The 21,665-nt window shown below is 36.7% G+C and overlaps 1 protein-coding gene across 8 annotated transcripts in view; it reads left to right on the forward strand.

Annotated features, from left to right (window-relative positions):
• LOC306640897 (uncharacterized protein) overlaps positions 1-21,665 on the forward strand; it is a 79,103-nt gene that overhangs the window by 52,648 nt on the left and 4,790 nt on the right. For 3 of the 8 annotated variants that reach the window (XM_079105632.1, XM_079105633.1, XM_079105631.1), the window contains one exon: positions 13,165-13,244. The exons of 4 other annotated variants lie outside the window; for them this stretch is intronic. In XM_079105632.1, coding sequence (XP_078961758.1) covers positions 13,165-13,244 — 80 coding nt within the window. Of the gene's footprint in view, positions 1-13,164; positions 13,254-21,665 lie in introns of all 8 variants that reach the window. One more of the 8 variants, XR_013757936.1, reaches the window with a different exon arrangement.

Raw genomic sequence — 21,665 nt, forward strand, 5'->3', positions numbered from 1 at the left:
CTGAGTCACTGGGATTACAGGTGTGTGCCAGCTTAGATTTAAGTTTTTAATTTACTATGTCTATTTAATAATCTTTTGAAAAGCTGGAATGCACTTACTGAAATTCTCTTTTATCTCCCTTTTCTCTCCTTCTTTATCAATTGTTCTTTTCTCCTCCCACTTTGTCTTTTTATTTACTTTTATCTATTCTCCCTTCTGCCCACCTCCACTGTCACCCCCTTCTTGAAACTAACCATAATATAGAATTTAAACTCAGCATTTTGTATATTCATATTTACAGAAAATAATGTTTTGCTTGCAATTCTTAATTTCAAAATCATGTAATTATAGATTTCTATAAGTCTTTTTTTTTTTTTAGATAGGGTCTCGCTAAATTGCTTAGGACTTCGCTAAATTGCTGAGGCTGGCCTTGAAATTGCAATCCTCTTGTGTCAGCCTCCTGAATCGCTGGGATTACAGTTGTGCACCATGGCACCTGGCTTCTATAAATCTTTCTATAAAAGAAAATTTCCACAACCAAACAAGTTAAGTTACTTTTACTTCAGACAAGATTTTAATTTTTTTCTATAGGCTTTTTGGTCTTAACAGACAAAATATTCTCTAACAAAGTCCTCATAATTGATACTCTATGAATTTAAAGTTTTTAAAATAATAATTTTAAAATAAATATTTAATATTTCCTATACGAATAGACTTTCTTCTAAGTTCTGCTCTTTGGTGTTTTTGTTCTTTGATTATTTATGTATGTATGTATGTATGTATGTATGTATTTATTTATTTAGTAGTACTGGGATTAAACCTAGGGTCACACACATGCAGAGCAAGCACTCAACCAGAGTTACAACCCCAGCCCTTGTCATTTTATTTTGAGACAAGATTTCACTAAATTGCCTAGTCTAGAACTTGTGATTCTTCTGCCTCAGCCTCCTGAGTAGCTGGGATTACAGGTGTGTGCTATTGCACCCATCTCCATTTGGTGTTTTGTTTTATAAATATACTGGTCACATTAACATAAATATAATTATCTAGTTATATTGTAAATTGTTTTAATGAGTCTTGTCTATTGAATTGATTTCATTTACACTTAATTTTTAGCTTAAACGAGATTTTTGAGAAACCCTAATGCTTAAAGAATGTTGAGGAAAAGGCTAGTTCTCCAAGGCCAAAAGTCCTATTAAATGAAAAAGCAGTGTGATTCTTCTAAGCCTTTGTTGCCTTGCTACTTTTATGTCTTGTGTCTTTGAGATCAAGGACTAAACCAATTATTCTTTAAGGTACTCTTTATCTATAGGCTGTAAATCTATGAACCAGAATCTGAAGTAGAAGGGTCTAGTCTAAACATTTTCCAACTAGATTGTTTTAGTTATTTATACCATGCTGTATTCTGTCTACTTGCCAAGTAGAAAATGTAGTTGGAAATGTGTTTTGGCCAAATATATAACTCTGTTCTGAGAAACTACTTCCCTTATTAGCCATTGGACAATATAGATGTCCAAGGAATGCCCATCAAGATTCTATAGGTTCAAGAATTAGCTCCCAGGAAAAGCTGGAAATAAGTCACAAAGGCATCTGGACTGGCATGCTTGTTTGCTCCTTTTTCTTTTAGATTCTTAACCTCCCAAAAAGTTAGATGTAGAGTATGAGAGAGAAAAATGTAAGTATCCTATAATAGCCAAGCAAGTTGGCCTTTGAGATATCCCACATGACTGTCCACTAGGTCTACCGTACTTAACATGTCCAAATCAAAATCCAGCCCCAAACATTCTAATCTAGTCTTTTCTATCTTCATAAATAGTACCACCATATCCACAGGAGTTCAAGTAAAAAACTAGGACTCATTCTAGATTCCTCTTTACCTTTCTCCCCAAATCCAGTTCATCAACAAGTCCTGGAAGCTGCTCCTCCAAAATAAATCTTGTATCACATCATCTCCGCTGTTTTCATATTACTTCAAGCCACCACTATCATTCACTTAGGCTTCTGCAAGAGGCTTCTGTTTTCACTGTTGCCCCTCCATGCTCCATTTCCTATCCAGCAAATAGAGTCATTTTTAGAAAAACATAAATCAGTTTATATCTCTTCCTTGCTTAATGCAACCCATCTATGGTCTCTCACTATAACTTAAGCATAACCAACAATTTTGCCAGACCTAGAAAGATCCTATATGATCTGTCTCTTACTATCTCTACATACCTCCTCTCTCTCCACCCTTTTTGTTAATTCACCTGGACCACATTGTACTTTCCTCTTATTTCAAGCTCATTTGCACTCAAGGCTTGTGGATTGCAGTTCCCTCCATTTGATATGGTTTTCCCCAGGCCATCTCATATCTGTATCCTCCTAATTCAGGTCACAGCTCAGTAATCATCTTCTTAAAGGAGCCCTCCTCTCCTCTTCTTATTTGATAGCATTTTAAAAATAGATATGGTTTTAAAAATTAGGGGGCTGGGGAGGTAGCTCAGTCAGTAGAGTGCTTGCCTTGTAAGCACAAGGCCCTGGGTTCGATCCCCAGCACCCCAAAAAAAAAAAAAAATTATATACATCTATTTGATTTTTACATTAAGGCAAAAATAAATATAAAAATAACACTCTAGTTACTATTAACTAAAATAAGTAACATACCCTTTCTAGTCACTCTGTCACTTTGTTTTCTTTATTGAAGTCATCATCTTAAATTATTTCCTTCTTCTTTTTCCAAATTTTGTTTTGAGATAGGGTCTCACTAAGTTGTCTAGGCTGACCTCAAACTTTTCAATACTTTTGCTTCGGTCTCCCAAGTAGCTAGTGTTATAAGCATGCATCACTATGCCTAATTCAGATTATCTTTTTTATACGTTTACTTGTTTGTTATGTTTCTCACTGCAGTGTAAAAATCATGAAAGAGGAGATTTGTTTTAATGATCCCATGTCTGCCTTGATAACCAGTGTATCCTAGTACCTACAAGGTCTTTTGTACATTGAAGACTCTCAATAAGTATTTGTTAAACGAGTAGTTTTCAGTCATCTAAGAAACAAGCAGTATCCTTGACTGAGAATGGTCATATGCATTCACTTAAAGAGAGTGTTTTAATTAAATATTTTGCTTAAGTTGGGTTTTATTTATATATTGACTATCGCCAGTACCATACATAATACAGTTGAAAAACTGTAAGCATTCATATAAAGCCTATAAAAAATGGCAAATAGGTTAGTATTTACATCTGTTTCAGAATATTGGTGGTGAAGTTCACAGAAAGTAAAACTAGAAATGCAAAATTAATGTTGATGTAAATATGAAAGCTAATACCTGAGTTCTGCTTTCTGGGTAATAGGAAATTCAATGGATGCTGCATGTGAAGCTAAAATTATGAGACTCAGTAGGTTGATTTGCAGCATAGTAAGAATGGGAAAATAAGAGGTCGGACAGTTTCCACAGATTCCAGATAGGATACATGATTGTGAAAAAGTGATTAAGGCAACTGGTTTAGTATTAGAGCTTTGAGAAATAATATCTCATTGATTGCCTACTATGTGCCACACCATTGTCAGTAATCCTTATAGAAATACCTATGGTAGGTATTATTTACTCATTTTAAAAATGAGTAAGCTGAATACTGGGAGGCTAAATGGCTTGCCATATAGCTATGTAAAAACTAGAGCAATGATTTAAACTAGATTTTTCAAATCCCAAAGCTGACATGCTTTCTCCTGTATCATGATGTCTTCCCTTACAATGGTGCACTCCATTTATTTCTGTGATTCCTGGCACCAACTTTAGGCTTGACACAGCATCCTCATAAAATCATGCCTAGCTAAACAGCAAATGTTTCTGCTGCCAGTGGAGGGGGCCACCTAAGAGAAATGTCCAAGCCAAATTGATTACCAGGTTTGCTGACTAAGCAGGGTTCAAGCATCATGCTCATACATCTTCCTCCTCACTTCTCAAGCATCCCTCCACAGCTCACCTCTACCTCTGTCCTCTGTGGAAAGCATCTTCCAAATGCTAGCAAAAAAGTTACTTTGGTCATGGTGTGAGAGGAAGAGGCAGCTCATCAAAATCACTGCTGAGAGTCTGGGCAGGCTTAGGCAATGTGATCTGAAGAGCTGAGGCATGTGACCCACAGAGAGAAAGAATTGGATGAAATGCAAAACTGAAAAAGAAGATAAGCATAAGAGGAAAATCTTACTGATGGAGATGAATTGGTTACAAGACTCACTCCCCAAGGGAAGAGATTTGGCTTCATTTTCTGAGACTCCCTAAGTAGAAACTATGCTATGGAAGACAAGTGTGTGGAAGGTAGGTTGTGGAGGCAAGGGCATCAGTGATTAATAGGTATTTTCTACCTCTGAGTTATATGAAGATTAATGAAGAATTTTTGAACTGAGGAAGAATTTTTTTTGTTCTCATACTGTGTGAGGAAAATAATTTATTTCAACTAGAGATTACAGAGCTAATTAGTTCAGAGTTTTGAATTCAGAATCAGGTTCTTTCATTTACCAATTGTATGCACCTCAACAAATTAGTACATAGAATTTCTAAGGTACAAAGTAGGACCGATAATCTATTTTATAGGTCATTTCTTGCTATAAAATAGGGAAAACATCATTGCAGGATGATCCTTGTTTAAATGAGATAATCCGTGTAAAAACAGTGTCTAGCATTTAGTAAATACTCAATATACAGCAGTAATTATTATTGGGTCTTGGCTTTGTGCAAAGGGAGAAATGTAGTGGGTCATTATTATCAAGGTCACAATATAGGGACAATTCTTCCTTTTAAACTTAAGGAAGGTGTCTCCTTGGCTCAATTGTTTGCTGTGTTAACAGCCTGCATCCTCTGTACTGACTTGGCTTTCAGTTCATGGGCAAGATGAAGCCCTAATGTGATAGCTATCATCTCTACTCCTTGGCAAGTTTGCCAGAGAGCAGCTCAACCATATTGTTATTCTGAGTCATTCTGATAAAGTCATCTCCCCACAGAGATGGTGATGTGCACAGGAGATAATGCTAAAGGCATCGTACACTTATTTAATCTTTTACAGTTTACAAGGCACTCTTTCCTAAGAAGGGTTACTACCATCATTTGGTATATAAGAAAATAGAGTCTTAGAGAGGTGAAGCAACTCAGGGTGACATAAACAATTGGTTGGTGGAGTAGGCATCCACCCCCAGCTCTTCTGACTTCAAGTCTAGGGCTCTTTTATACTATGGGATACTGTAGGGAACATGAACAGGTGGAAGACTAGAACGTTAGTTGCTTCCAATCATAAAATTATTGAATTTAAGAACAGGAAGAAGCTTTCAGATTTCTTAATACTTGGGTTTTTAGACTGTGTCCAATGAGCCCAATAGAAAGTGGAGAGAGCTTAGCAGGAGATTAGAATTGTATGCAGCTCAGCTTTTGTCAATTAAATTTATAATGTTAAGATATTCTTTGAAAAAATGTGTAAAACATTACAATTTCCTTAAATAAGAAAGAGAAAGTTTGATAAACCTGATTTAGATTGACAGCCTCATTTTTGCATAAAGGACATTGAGACCCAGGGGGAGGTTAAGTAACTGGTCTAAATCTCATAACTAGCTCGGGATAGAGTTAAGACCAGCACTTCCGCCTTAACCACCTGCATATTTGATAAGTACGTCATAAATGTCCTAATTCTTTCATATATTTTCCTTTGATTACCTCAAGCAAGGAACTCCAGTAGTAATCAAGTCGTGGAAAAGTGACCTCTTGTGTTAGTGTCTCTTAATGACTCACTATGTGACCTTGAATTGGTCAATCTCTGAATTCTCAGCTTTTCTTTAGGTAAAATAGGGATGGTTATTCCTGTCTAGGCAATTCTCAGCATGGCTGTTGTGATAAATGTTAAAGAAAGGAACTTGTGAATGTTCCCAGGGCTCTTCCAGGGACCGAGATACAGCAAGTTCAGTGTATTATTATTTATAAAGGTCTACCAAGAGTGTCATTGCTTCTAAACTGATCTCTGCAATTTACCATCTTCATTTATTTGTCATTTCTCACTTGGGAGGGCAATGAGGTTTGTAACCATGTCAAATACATGAAATATGAAATAGTCTCAAAAACATCTTATCACATTGACATTCTGATAAAACTCTGTGATTTCTTACTACTTGCATGTAGAAAGTTAATCTGTTTAGAGTAAATGCTTTCTGTTGTAGGCAAGTTATAGATCTATTTATCACTTAAGAGTTTTCTGGTCAGCCTGGAGAGCTCAGAGCCAGGTGAAACCATGGGGCTTGTGTACAGGTTGCAGAGTTTGGAAATTGGCAATTTCTCCTCCAACAAGAAATACTAAGAAAATACTATCACAGCCCTACAAGTTGATCGTGAAAGTAGCCTAATTTCCTAGTGGCCTTGACCAAGTTCTTAATCTCTCTGAGTTTCAGTTTTCCGTATTGATTTCTCTTTCCACCTCATGGGGATATAAAGGATCAGAAGGGAGAACACAGGGTGACATGTTTCTTAAATTGTGAAACTATGGGGCTGGGGTTGCAGCTCATTGGTAGAGCAATTGCCTCGCATGCTAGAGACTATGAGGTTTGATCCCCAGTAGCACACATATACAAAAAAGTTAAGTATCTACTGACTAAAAGGATTGTCATTTTAAAAAATGCTTTTATTATTGCATTTAAAAAATATTTATTTGTTTTAATTAGTTATACATGACAGTAGAATGCACTTTGATACGTAATATATAATGGAGTATAATTTCTCATTCTTCTGGTTAGTTATACATAATATTGGGGAGGGGATTATCATTTTCAAACGTTTTAATTATTTTCAATTTGCATTGCAGTCAAATCTTTTCAATTTGTTAGAAATACCCACTTGGAAAGATCAAATATTCAGGATGAAGAAAAGAGAGAGGGTTTTTTTTTTTTTTGGTTGTTGTTGTTTTGTTTTGTTTTGGTACTGGGGATTGAACCCAGGGGCACTTAACTACTAAGCCATATCCCAAGCCCTTCTTATTTTTTATATTTTTTAAGACAGGATCTCACCAAGTTGCTTAGGGCCGCACTAAGTTGCTGAGGCTGGCTTTGAACTTGCAATCTGCCTGCCTAAGTCTCCTGAGTGACTGGGGTTAAGGCATGCGACACTGGGCCTAGATGAGAGAGTATTTTAATTTGTTCTGGTCTCTATGAAGAAAGTAAAATGGCAATTCTGAACAAGGCAGAATTGGAAGTAGGGAGCCAATTACCTACTTGGCATTATTGCAGAACAAGAAAAACTTATATTTTCAATTAAAGACATTTAAAATTTTCTAAGTAAGAAATTAAAAAGAATTTTACCAAAATTCCACTTTGGGTATCCCAAATTAAAAACTACCTTCCTTGGACAACAGCATTTCTTTGCTTGCCCATGATGATACTTTTAAAAATCTGGACCTAGTTTCCACTATGCAGACAACCCAGTCACAGAAACCAACTAGTATTTTAAAACTACAATGTTTATTAATGGATGTCTGGCTAGAAACAGTGTTGGCAGAAACTTGGCAGAGGCATTTACTCTCACTAATGATGTGGAACAGGGTTGCATAATTATGTCCACTTGTATTAAGTCTACCCAAGACTGTCATGTCATGTAGTGGAACTACAAACCCTGAAGTCCTCTGCAAGAGGCATTGCATCAGAGTTGGTTGTAACATTCCCAAAATCTTTGCTCCAACTGTTCATTTGCTTTAGGATCTTTTTTACAGAAATGATTTCACAAAGTACAGTTGATATCAGTCTGTTTTACAGACTATTTGGAGACATATACAATATTTCCATATAGACCATTTCAAGCTAGGAAAAAAACCTATCAAACATTTCCTTGGGGGCTGGAGAGATAGCTCAGTTGGTAGAGTGCTTGCCTTGCAAACACAAGGCCTTGGGTTCAATCCCCAGCACTGCAAAAAAAAAAAAAAAAAAACCCAAAACATTTCCTTGGAAACAATACCAAGTACTTTTCTTGTGTGCATATTAACATATCCCTAATGTAGGAGGATACTCAATATAATCCCCTGCCCTTTGCCCCAGAAAAACTATAGCCAGTTATGTATTATCATTTTCTTTCTTATCTGTATCTGGGACTAAAGGCATCCATAAGGAAGAGGGACAATGGCATTCATTTTGGATGCCTGGACATTGTTACAATATCAGTCTTTTATAGGAGGGTAATTTCTGTGTATTAAAAGAGTTAGATTCCAAACTTAGAATATATGGGAAATCATCTGGTATTTAATAGAATTCAAGTTATGTACATAGCCCTACATCATGATAATTAATAAGGCACTAGGCAAGGAAAATGAATAAAAGCAAGCCTTTAAAATGGAATCCTTAGACTAACAGAATAGCTGTTAATATTTTCTTAGTATTATTTGGTATTAAAGATGTCAAGATACTATCATCATATTTCTTTCTTTTTTTTTTTTTTTTTTTTTTTTTTTTTTTTGCAGTGCTGGGGATTGAACCCAGGGCCTTGTGCATGTGAGGCAGGCACTCTACCAACTGAGCTATATCCCCAGCCCCTCATCATATTTCTCTTCCTTCTACCTAGTTTCTATACCTCCAAGGAATCTTCATTACATTTTATGAAATGGGATGCTACTGCAAAGATTTTAGAAGTGAACCATGAAATAAGGACACTAAAGAAGCATTAAAATTTTCAGATTACTATTAAATAACATCCCAATAATTTAATCACAATGTTTAGAAAATACTTGGCTATTTTAGAAATAGTATCATCTAAAGCTAGATATTATGATTATTTCAAAATGGATTGGAACTTGGATCCTGGGGTAAGATAAGGTCCTACCACCCTCCTTCCCTCCTTTTCTCTTTCCATTCTTATGACCATTTGGTACTAGTTATTTATATCTATAGCAACATTTCAGAGGAGGGGGTTCAGGAAACAATGTGCTAACATGCTCGTATGATGGCTTTCAAACAGAACGATATATTTGCCAGGGAAGATGCTATTGTTGCTGCTGCTTATCAAGATATTTGTGCCTCAATTATTGATGCAGATGAAGTCAAAGATTGTCCCTTTAATCTTTAACATTGTATAAGTTAATATATACCCTTTACTTTTCAGCATTGTCAATGTTATATAAATCTTTTAATTTTTAACATTTTCAAGTTAATATAAACCCTATTAATGCTTCTCAGCTGATCAAACACAGGCATGATCACTATGAAGTATCAGTAGTTTTTTTTTTCTAGTCAGTAGCCAGTACATTTTTTATTTTATTTTATTTTTTGGTATGATATTATCAATAGTCACAGTGACAACTACACTTAGTTATAGCAATTTTTGGTATACAAAGTGGTATCACCCTCAATATTGCATTTGAGACTCTTTTAGACCACCACTTAGCACCCCAGACTTCTTCCCCAATTACCTCTGTCATTTCTTTCATTAATTTTTTATGTATTCTAATTAGTTGTATATGACAGTAGAATGCATTTATACATTTTGATAGATCATACATAAATGAAGTATAATTTCTCATTTTTCTGATTGTACATATTATAAGATCACATCAGTCATGCAGTCATATATGTACGTGAGGTAATAATATCTGTTTCACTTTACTATCCTTCCTACCTCCATGGCCCTTCCAACTTCCTTCACTCCCCTCTACCTAATATAAAGTAAACTCTATTCTTCCCTAGCCCCACTCCTTATGGTGAATTAACCTCTGCCATTTCATGAGCTCTGCTCTGTGCTGCTGCTCTCTCTTCTCTACGTTTCATTCCCTCGGTGCTCCTTACTCCTTCCTTCATTCTTCCAAGTGTAGTCAACACAGGCTATCATGTACAATAGACTTCACTAAGTGTATTAGTTTCCTAGGGCTGTTACAACAGAGTACCACTCTGAGTGGCATAAACAACAAAAACATATTGTTTCACATTGCTGGAGGCTGTAAGTCCGGAAATCAAGGTGTCAGCAGGGTTGTTTCTTCTGAGGGCTGAGAGAAGGCTCTGTTCCAGGCCTTTTGCCTCAACATATAGATATCTGTATTCTTCTGTGTCTCTTAATACCATCTTCCCTCTATTCATGTTTCTGTCTCTAAGTTGTCCCTTTCATAAGGACACTAGTCATATTAGAACAGAGCCTATTCTAATGACCTCATTTTAACTGAAATCTGTGAAGAACCTATCTCTAAATAAGGTCACATTCTGAAGTATTAGTTGAGATTCTAATATGTGTTTTTTTAGGGAGATACAATTCAACTCATAACAGTAAGGTTTGAAGATAACAAATGGGAAACAAAATAGAGAAGAGCAGAACTTAAATGAAATTTTAAGTGTCACTATCATGTAATCCAGTGGCCAAACCTAGTATAGGGCCTGACTCTCTTCTTCTTATATCCAACTTGCTACCATGTTTTGGGGGCCAGTTCATCTCCGTGGCTAGAAATCTAGTAATGCATATCACTTTTTTATCTGTGATGGTTAATTTTATGTGTTAACTTGACTGGGCCATTAGGTGCCCAGATATTTGGTCCAACATTATGGATGTATCTGTGAGGATGTTTTTGGATGAGATTAACATTTAAATCAATAGAGTACAGCAAATAATCTTCTATTATGTGGTTAGGATTTATCCAATCAACTACAGGCCTGAATAAAACAAAAAGTTGACCCTTCCTTGAGTAAGAAAATTATTCTGACTGACAACCTTTAATTTGGAATATCAGTTCTTTCTGGTTCTACAGCAACTTCTAGCTTTAGGACTCAAATTGTTATATATATATCAGAGCTGAGTTTTATCCCCAGCAGATTTTGGACTTGCCAGTCTTTATAATCATATGATCCAATTCTTAAAATCAATCTCTCCTTCTCCCTCTCCCTCTCTCACTCTCATTCTCTTTGGAGAACCCTGGTTCCCTAAGACCAGGTTTCCCACCTAGTGAAGAATGACCAAAAGTGTCCTAACTATCCTTTTAGGATCAGAAACTATCAGACTTAAAGCCAACCCTTTATTTTATTAAACACAGTATTCAATCTCCCTAATCTGAAACCCCTACATCTGGGTTATGCAATCTGAGTTTCTGTTAACTTTATGACTAAAATACCTTACCCAATAATCTTCCTGAGAATAAGGCAAGAACTTGACCAAAAGTCAATTTCAGCTGCCAACCTTAGTGAAATCATGGATTGAGAAACACTAAGATCCAAACTCAGAGCACACTGCACATATGTAAAACTTCTCACACATCCTTTTCATACATTTTAAATCATTGAGTACTTTCTCAAATTCTCATTATCTAATTTCATTTAGGGCTTTTCATGCAACTAGACAATTCCTTTACCAACTGTTTTTTAATAGCTTAATAATTTGTATGTGTCTCTTTGTAAAAAATCAGCTTTGACTAATTAAGACTCAACATGAAATCCTTCAAAGCTTTAACAGATCAGAACTGAACCAAATCAGTCTTTACTGTCTCTGAGTTAGAAAAGGCTAATCCATTCCCTCTGACTCTATGATTTGACTTTCATTTGGGCACTTTCCCAGATTCTCTATGTCACTACATCACCTGTTTACCCCTACTCCAAAGCTGTGTAGTTTTCCTTAAAATTTTTAGTGTGGACAAAAATGTTTTCTGTTGGCAAACTTGGCATAACTGAGACAGGCTGGCATTTTCAAGAACAGCTTTACTAAATATGAGGGAAAACAGAATAGTTAAGGAAAACATACATAGTATAAAAATAGCCAACTTTCCAACTGCAGGTTTCTGTTTCTAAAAATTCCATTTGAAGCAGGAAAACTTTACTGGGCACAAAACTCATTTACCCTTAGTCAACCACATCCCCTAATTTTGCTATATCCTGTCTGGACTCCTCCTTCCCTTCCACCAACACTTCACACATCTCTGAGCCCTATGATTTTGAGTGACTGTTGCAAATTTTGAACCCAGACTTTAAAGGAAAAAACATCAAAGAACTTACTTTTGCAATGAACACTCTCCTAATAAAAATATTGAGGACTTACAAAGAACTACCTAAATGTTGTCTTACAAGAGATTTTGAAGTTTTGATGTTTAAGAACTACTAGGTTTTAAATATCAGCCCTTTAAAATACTAATAGTAGGATTGTTGATGGGACTTAGTGGTAGAGCACTTGCCTACCATGCTCAAAGCCCTGGGTTTGGTCCCAGCATCACACACACACACACACACACACACACACACACACACAAATGGCATGTAGGGTTCTGTGGTCAAATAAATTTGAGGAATCTTTGGTTAAACTAAATTTCAGAGTTTTCTACACTGTATAATTTCTAAAGGCTTTTCATGAATTCAACAAAATATTTATTGAGCACTTATAATGTGTCAGGCACTGCTCTAAAACTGAGGAAATTCCTGTAAAGAGTGAACAGAATAGATAAGATCCTTTCCCTGACCTTATTAAATTAACTTTCTAGGTGGGGTTCACAAAAAAACAAAAACAAAGAAAAAAAAAAACCCCAAAAACTGAACAGACAAGCAAGATCATTTCAAATAGTGGTATGGACTGTGAAGACCTTTAGAGGCAATAAAAGGAGTAACTGGAAGTGGGAAACCTAGTAAACAGAAGGAACAGTGACTCCAAAGACCTAGCAAGAAACTGCATGGTGTGTTGGAGCCAGAGAAAGGAACATGAGTGACCGGAGCTGAGTAACTGAGGGGGAAATATCCGTGATGAGGCTTGATCTTTGGGATTACAGTAAGGAATAAGATGTTACCATGGCATATGTGGGCTTGAGGGAGAGACAGAGAGAGAAAATCTGGAACTTAGGAGAAAGGTTGAGATATAAAGTGGGAAAGGCAATAACACACAGACGGCATTTCAAGTCATAGAACTGGAGATTACCTAGGGAGCGTGTAGAAAGGCACTAAGGCCCAAATTTAAGCACTGAGGCACTTCAGATTTTGAAATCTGGTGCAGATGAGGAGCCAGCAGAGGAGACTTTCAGCATGCTTATGTGCATTGGGACTCTGAGAAGCAGATACAGAAGGCAACATTTCCCAAGCATATTTGACCTTGGAACCTTCTGTCACATAGCATCTCTCAGGACTGTGTTTCCAAGAAAAGCACTTTTGGAAATATTTCTCACACCCTTTTAACTACCCTTCATTGTGGCAAAATACACTAACTTCTAAGGTGACCTAAGCAAGTCTTTTCTTCTCTAGGTGGGGATTTTTCCAAAGAAGCCCATCTGTGGCTAAACAAAATGCTGCCCTGATGATCCAAGCCAAGATACCTACAGGAAATAAGATAAGTGCCAAATACAGTGAAAGGGAAAAGAGGGCTGCCCACCACAGCCTCACTGAGCACAACCTTAAATCTAGGGAGGCTTGTGCCTTTTTCGCATTCATAATAGTTATTTTGGTGGAAGAGTAAAATTGAAGTCTGTAGAGAGCCCTAGGAAGTACATGTTCTTTTGAGAGGGTAAGTATGTAACTTTGTTCAGGATACTAGCATATAGGTATTTCTACCATATACACTATGCCACGGCATCATTTTCTACTCTAGAAAGTTAATTTAGATAAAATTACTTTTATCAATTTCCTAGTTATTTTTGTTTATTTGCTTTTGTTTTAGTTATAAGGAACAAAAACTCAGAGGCCCACAAGTAAAAAAAAAATATATATATGAGGGACTGTGATGGAATTATTAAAAGGGAACTCATCTAGTGTTAGGGCTGCCCCACTATGGCCTTACTGAGCACAACCTCAAATATGGGATCTAAGGCAGCCTTAGGGATAGATTTCCCTATAGAATGCTCCCACCCCATCCCTACACACACATTCATACACATACACACACACACACACACACACACACACATATTCAAAGGCCATGTGGTCTTTCAAAGTATCCCTGAGACCTCTCAAAGTTCATAGTTATGCACTAAGAAATAATGAAATTCTCTATATTTGCATACTCTAGTCTAAATAGACAGTTGTCTTGTAGATCTGCTTTATAAATGAAGAGGATGAGGTCCAGGGAAGACAGACATAACCAAGTAGAGAAGCCCTAGATGGGTTTGCAAAACCTGAATTCTGATCCTGTGTGACTATAGGCAGGTAATTTCATTTGGGTCCCAAGTTCTTCTTGAGGGAAGGAGATTGGTTAGGGATAGGTGATCTTTAAGAAGCATCTCATTTGTGTGTCTCAGCTGTGGTCATATAGCTGGGTGTATCATGGCAGAGTGGGAACCACATCTTCTTTCACCTCGTTCCATGTTTTATTTCATTACACCACACTGCATGTGCATTTTTAAATGTATTTTTAAAATTCCAACCAGATTTTCTCAACTATTTGGATTTCTGTGAAAACAGCAAGAAGCAGCATGGCGCAATGAAAAAAGGATAAGCTTTGAAACCATAAAGTACTGGGTTTGGATCTAGGTCTACTTTCAGTTTTATGATCTTGAAGCAGTTACTTAACTCTTGGCCTCATTTTATCATCTGTAAGACAGATGAATATAATACACAATAGGATTCTGTTGAGGTCAAATGAGATTGCATGTATAAAGCTTCATGGACATAAGTAGATACAAACCTTCCATTTTCCATTTCACATTTCCCTCCTTTCAATTATTCTGGGAGGTAAAAAATTACAGCGAAGTATTTATGAACCAGGATGCAATGAGGTGTGTGGTGCCTTCATTTTCTGTAAGAGTACTCTTTTATTCAAGAAAACATTTTAGTTCACTCCTTCTAGTTGAAAACCTTTCCAAAATATTAGTCCATGTTCCCCCTTTGGAAAGCATGCACTCTGAATATAATTGAATCTTTCTTGATGATTGAAGACCTTGCTGTGCCAGGCTTATTATTCTGAACTTGTATTCAAATTATTCATCTTCTTGGAAAAACTTGCAGGAGGTGCAAAACTTACTTGGAATGTGTTACACTCAGGAAATCTAAAAGTTTGTTTTGAATTGAAATTCTTGTTAACAATTTCTTTGTGGTTCAGACTTCTAAATTGTATGAACATTCTCTTTATAATGGAATTATTGGAAGGGAACTCATCTGGTGCTAGGAAGTGTGGGTTAAACAAATTGTGAACAGACTTTTTTTTTTCTTGAATGCCTATTTTGTGGAAGGACTTGAACCAGGCAGGCATCACTCTGGATATTATAAATATAAAGATTAGTTTTCAGCATCAAAAATTGTATACTGTCTTTGATGAGACAAAACATAAACTAAAAAAAGTAATTATAAGAGCCAAACAAATGAAAAAAGTCTTTATAAAGAAGCCAGTACTTAAAATGAGCTTGAATGAGGCAGGATTTGGACTAGCAGTGCTTAACAGTAGGAAAAATGTTTGGTGGGGTAGGGTCTTTGAAGTAGAGGGGACAATCGGAATAAATGAATGGGAATGGGAATGCTTGGAGTATATCCAATGGACTCTAAGTTGGTTGTTTCAGAGATCATTAAGGCTAGCACAAGATATTTACTTGGGACATTCTCAGTTTAGCATAATATGTACTGAATATCCAGCGATCTCAAAAGTGTTCCTTAGGCCCCTGTAATTATGAGAATCTGTGATCCACTGTGTGTTCTTTTATAAATTGGTTTATCTCCATAGGCTTATAATATTTAGGTTAAAAGATAAATCACAGAACTTCCAATTTGTCTATTGTTAGAAGCCTAAACCACCTCTTGGACATAAGACAGCCCTACCAAGATCCATTCTCCTTTCTAGGAAAACCTTAGAGCCATGGGTGAGTCCTGGGTTGGGACAACCATTGGTTCTCCTTAAATCTCTCAGTCCAGGAATGTCAGGGAGAGAAACAATCTCCTTTCCACTTGCCTCACCTGTCCCTTGTTTGTCAACAGATCCTTGTTCCCATTCCCATCCCACAAGAGCTTCTTAAAAAACAAAGATCCCAAATGGAAAATCAAGTACAAGAGGCTTTATAGGACTCCAAATATATAAAATTACAACAGACCCACACCAAGGCACATTATAATGAAAACACCTAACATACAAAATAAAGACAGAATTTTAAAGGCTGCGAGAGAAAAGAACCAAATTACATTCAGGGGGAAACCAATACGGATATCAGCAGATTTTTCAACCCAGACCCTAAAAGCTACAAGGGCCTAGAACAACATTTTTCAAGCTCTGAAAGAAAACGGATGCCAACCAATCTTATACCCAGCAAAACTTACTTTCAGATTTGACGACGAAATAAAATCCTTCCATGATAAACAAAAGCTAAAAGAATTTACAAAAAGAAAGCTGGCACTACAGAACATTCTCAGCAAATTAGTCCATGAGGAAGAGATGAAAAACAAAGAAGCAAATCAGCAAAGGGAGGAACTACCCTAAAGGAATAACCAAATAAAGGAGAAACCAGTCATGTCAAAAAAAAAAAAAATAATAATAATAATAAGTCAAATGACCAGTAATACAAATGACATCTCAATAATAACCCTGAATGTTAATGCCGTGAACTCCTCAATCAAAAGACATAGACTGGCAGATTGGATTAAAAAGAAAGATCCAACAATATGCTGCCTGCAAGAGACTCAACTCATAGAAAGAGATACCCACAGACTAAAGGTGAAAGGATGGGGAAAAACATACCATGCACATGGACTTAGCAAAAAAGCCGGAGTATCCATCCTCGTATCAGATAATGTGACTTCAAGTCAGTCAGAGGGGATAAAGAAGGACATTTCGACTGCTTAAGGGAAGCATAAATCAGCAAGACATAACAATCATAAACATCTATGCCCCAAACAGTGGCTCATCCATGTACGTCAAACAAATCCTTCTCACTTCAATTCCAGGAATCAAATAGACCACAACACAATAAGACTTCTCTCACCACTTCTCTAACCACTGGACAGATCTTCCAAACAAAAATTGAACAAAAAAACCATAGATCTCAATAACACAATCAACAATTTGGACTTAACGGACGTATGTAGAATATACCATCCAACAAAGAACGAATACACTTTCTTCTCAGCAGCACATGGATCCTTCTCTAAAATAGACCATATATTATGCCACAAAGCTACTGTTAGCAAATACAAGAAGATAGAGATACTACTTTGTATTTGATCAGATCATAATGGATTGAAATTAGAAATAAATGACAGAATAAAAACCAGAAACTACTCCAACACCTGGAGATTAAATAATACGCTATTGAATGATGAATGGATAAAAGAAGACATCAGGGGGGAAATAAAAAAAATTCTTAGAGGTAAATGGGAAAAAAAAATATACCATATCAAAATCTCTGGGACACTATGAAAGCAGTACTTAGAGGAAAATTTATTTCATGGAGTGCATTCAATAAAAGAAGAAAAAAAATCAACAAACAAATGACCTAACACTACAGCTCAAAGCCCTAGAAAAAGAACAGAGTAACACCAAAAGTAGAAGACAAGAAATAGTTAAAATTAGAACTGAAATCAATGAAACTGAAACAAAGAAACAGTCAAAAAAATTGACAAAATAAAAAGTTGGTTCTTTGAAAAAATAAAATTGATAAACCCTTGGCCACACTAACAAAGAGAAGGTGAGAGAAAACTCAAATTACTAAAATTCGGAATGAACAAGGAAATATCACGACAGACACGACTGAAATACAAAACATAATTAGAAGCTATTTTGAAAATCTATACTCCAACAAAATAGAAAACCTCAAAGACATCAACAGGTTTCTACAGACATATGAACTACTAAAACTGAACCAGGAGGACATACACAATTTAAATAGATCAATTTCAAGAAATAAAATAGAAGAAGTCATCAAAAGCTTACCAACAAAGAAAAGTCCAGGGACAGATGGGTTCTCAGCTGAGTTCTATGAAACCTTTAAAGAAGAGCTCATTCCAATACTCCTCTCAAATATTCCATGAAATAGAAGAGGAGGGAACCCTCCCAAACTCATTCTGTGAAGCCAGTATCACCCTGATACCTAAACCAGAGAGACACATCAAGGAAAGAAAATTTCAGACCAATATCCTTAATGAACATTGATGCAAAAATTCTCAACAAAATTTTAGCAAATCACATACAAAAATATATTAAAAAGATAGTGCACCATGATGAAGTGGGTTTTATCTCAGGGATGCAAGGTTGGTTCAACATCCGGAAATCAATAAATGTCATTCACCATATCAACAGACTAAAAGTCAAGAATCACATTATTATTTCAATAGATGCAGAAAAAGCATTCAATAAAATACAGCCTCCCTTCATGCTCAAAACACTAGAAAAAATTGGGGTACTGGGAACATCCCTTAACATTGTAAAGGCCATCTATGCTAAGCCCATGGCCAATATCATTCTAAATGGTAAAAACTGAAAGCATTCCCCCTAAAAACTGCAACAAGGCAGGGATGCCCTCTTTCACCACTTCTATTCAACATTGTCCTTGAAACTCTAGCCAGAGCAATTAGACAGACAAAAGAAATTAAAGGGACACGAATAGGAAAAGAAGAACTCAAACTATCACTATTTGCTGATGATATGATTCTGTGTTTAGAGGAGCTGGGAAATTCCACCAGAAAACGTCTAGAACTCATAAATGAATTCAGTAAAGTAGCAGAATATAAAATCAATGCTGGTAAATCTAATGCATTTTTATTCATAAGTGCTGAATACTCAGAAGTTAGGAAAACTACCCTATTCACAATAGCCTTGAAAAAGATAAAATGCTTGGGAATCAATCTAACAAGAGAGGTGAAAGACCTCTACAATGAAAAACTACAGAACACTAAAGAAGGAAATTAAAGAAAACCTTAGAAGATGGAAAGATCTTCCATGTTCTTGGAGAGGCAGAATTAATATTGTCAAAATGGCCATACTACCAAAAGTGTTATACAGATTCAATGCAATTCCAATTAAAATCCCAATGACGTACCTCACAGAAATAGAGCAAGCAATTATGAAATTCATTGGAAGAATAAGAAACCCAGAATAGCTAAAGCAATCCTTAGCAGGAAGAGTGAAGCAGGGGGTATGGCAATATCAGAACTTCAACTATACCACAAAGCAATAGTAACAAAAGTGGCATGGTATTGGCACCAAAATAGACAGGTAGATCAGTGGTACAGAATAGAGGGCATGGACACAAACCCAAATAAATACAATTTTCTCATACTGGACAAAGGTGCCAAAACTATGCAATGGAGAAAAGATAGCCTCTTCAACAAATGGTGCTGGGAAAACTGGAAATCCATATGCAGTAGAATGAAACGAAACCCCTATCTCTCACCCTGCGCAAACTCAAAACGGATCAAGGACCTTGAAATCAGACCAGAGATCCTGCATCTCATAGAAGAAAAAGTAGTTCCAAATCTTCAACATGTCGGCTTAGGATCAGACTTCCTTAACATGACTCCCATAGCACAAGAAATAAAAGCAGGAATCAATAACTGGGATAGATTCAAACTAAAAAGCTTTCTCTCAGCAAAGGAAACTCTCAGTAATGTGAAGGGAGAGCCTACAGAGTGAGAGAAAATCTTTGCCACTCATACTTCAGATAGAGCACTAATTTCCAGAATCTATAAAGAGCTCAAAAAACTTTACACCAAGAATACAAATAACCCAATCAACAAATGGGTTATGGAAATGAACAGACACTTCACAGAAGAAGATGTACAAGCAATCAACAGATATATGAAAAAATGTTTAACATCTCTAGTAATAAGAGAAATGCAAATCAAAACTATCCTAAGATTCCATTTCACCCCAATTACAATGGCGATTATCAAGAACACAAGCAACAATAGGTTTTGGTGAGGATGTGGGGAAAAAGGTACACTCATACATTGCTGGTGGGGCTGTAAATTAGTGCAACCACTCTGGAAAGCAGTGTGGAGATTCCTTAGAAAGCTTGGAATGGAACCACCATTTGACCCAGCTATCCCACTCCTTGGCCTATACCCAAAGGACTGAAAATCAGCATACTTCAGAGATACAGCCACATCAATGTTCATAGCTGCTCAATTCACCATAGCCAGATTGTGGAACCAACCTAGATGCCCTTCAATTGATGAGTGGATAAAGAAACTGTGGTATATATATACAATGGAATATTACTCAGTCATAAAGAAGAATAAAATTATGGCATTTGCAGGCAAAGGATGAAGTTGGAGCATTTCATGCCAAGTGAGATAAGCCAGTCTAAAAAAAACCAAAGGATGAATGATCTCGCTGATAAGTGGATGATGATACATAATGGGGAGTGGGAGGGGGTCAAGAATGAAGGAAGGAGGGACTGCATAGAGGGAAAAGGGGTGGGACAGTTGTGGGGGCAGGAAAAAATAACAGAATGTATCAAACACCATTACCCTATGGAAATGTGTAATTACACAAATGGTATGCATCTACTTCGTGTACAGAGAAACAAGTTGTACCCCATTTGTTTACAATAATAAAAAAAAACAACAACAAAGATCCCTTTCCTCTGAGGGGAAGACAGCATTTTACATAATGACCAATAGTTATTCCCACTTTATGACATTGGCAAATGAGAGAAAGGAAATCTATACAGGACAGTGGTGTTGTGGGACACACTTAGCCTGCTCTTTTGTGGCCAACACGCCCAGCAGAGGTAAAAAGGCACCACACGGCAATGTGTGTTCCACATTGAAACATCTGAGCACTCAGGTCCTTGTTAAAAATTGCTTAATACTGTAACAAACATTTCTAAGCATCGATTGATTCTGATAAGTATAGAAAGTTGATGAGATTCTCAAACTTGGCTTTCTACATGTAAAGCAAATGTAGGTTGTGCCAAGGAATATGATCTTCTTGGTTCTTAAAGAAGCAGACATGTCATCCAGGAAGCCTAATGAGGAAGGCACTTGATGTTTCTCCCTGTCCAGAGCCTAAGTTCCCTTCCAGGTTTCTCTTCTCTTTTCTTTTCCTTCCTTCCTTCCTTCCTTCCTTCCTTCCTTCCTTCCTTCCTTCCTTCCTTCCTTCCTTCCTTCCTTCTTTTTTTTCCTTCCTTCCTTCCTTCCTTCCTTCCTTCCTTCCTTCCTTCCTTCCTTCCTTCCTTCCTTCCTTCCTTTCTTTCTTTCTCTTTCTTTTTTCCTCTCTCTCTCTCTCTCTTCCTTCCTTCCTTCCTTTCTTTCCCATTTCTGACATCTTTATTCCTGCCCTTCACTTTCAACCATAATACAAAACTGTTCCCCACTTAGTGAAAACTCTCTTTCCTAACACGGCTCAGGGTCAGAGTGCTAGAACTGGAAGGGAAATTAGAGGTCACTGAATTCACCTTACTGGCCTTTGAGATAAGGAAAATGAGTGTCAGAGAAATAAAATGGTCTTGCTTCCTGTGGGATGATAGAGATACAAGGGAGTAGTGGAAGTTTTAGGATCATTTCTGTATGTCTTATAGCTTACAGAGTGCTAGTCCATATGTGATCTTACATAAGCCTGTGATGTAGGTAATATGTCACTTTATAAGTGAGGAAATGGAGGCCCAGACAATTATCCTATAAGGGGAAAGCATATATACTTTTTGATTAGGGAAACTTCCCATGACAAAGTCTCATAACTGAAATGTCAAACTCAATTTTGAAGAGCAAACAAAGATTAATGAGACACTGCCTATGCACTCACATCTATTAGGAGAAGGTTGTCAGTCACTCCCAAGGCCACATACAAGGCACCCTAATGCTGCCATAAAACCACCTGAACCATAGAGGGA

Source organism: Sciurus vulgaris, assembly GCF_902686455.1.
Source record: "Sciurus vulgaris genome assembly, chromosome: 11".
Lineage (NCBI taxonomy): Eukaryota > Metazoa > Chordata > Mammalia > Rodentia > Sciuridae > Sciurus > Sciurus vulgaris.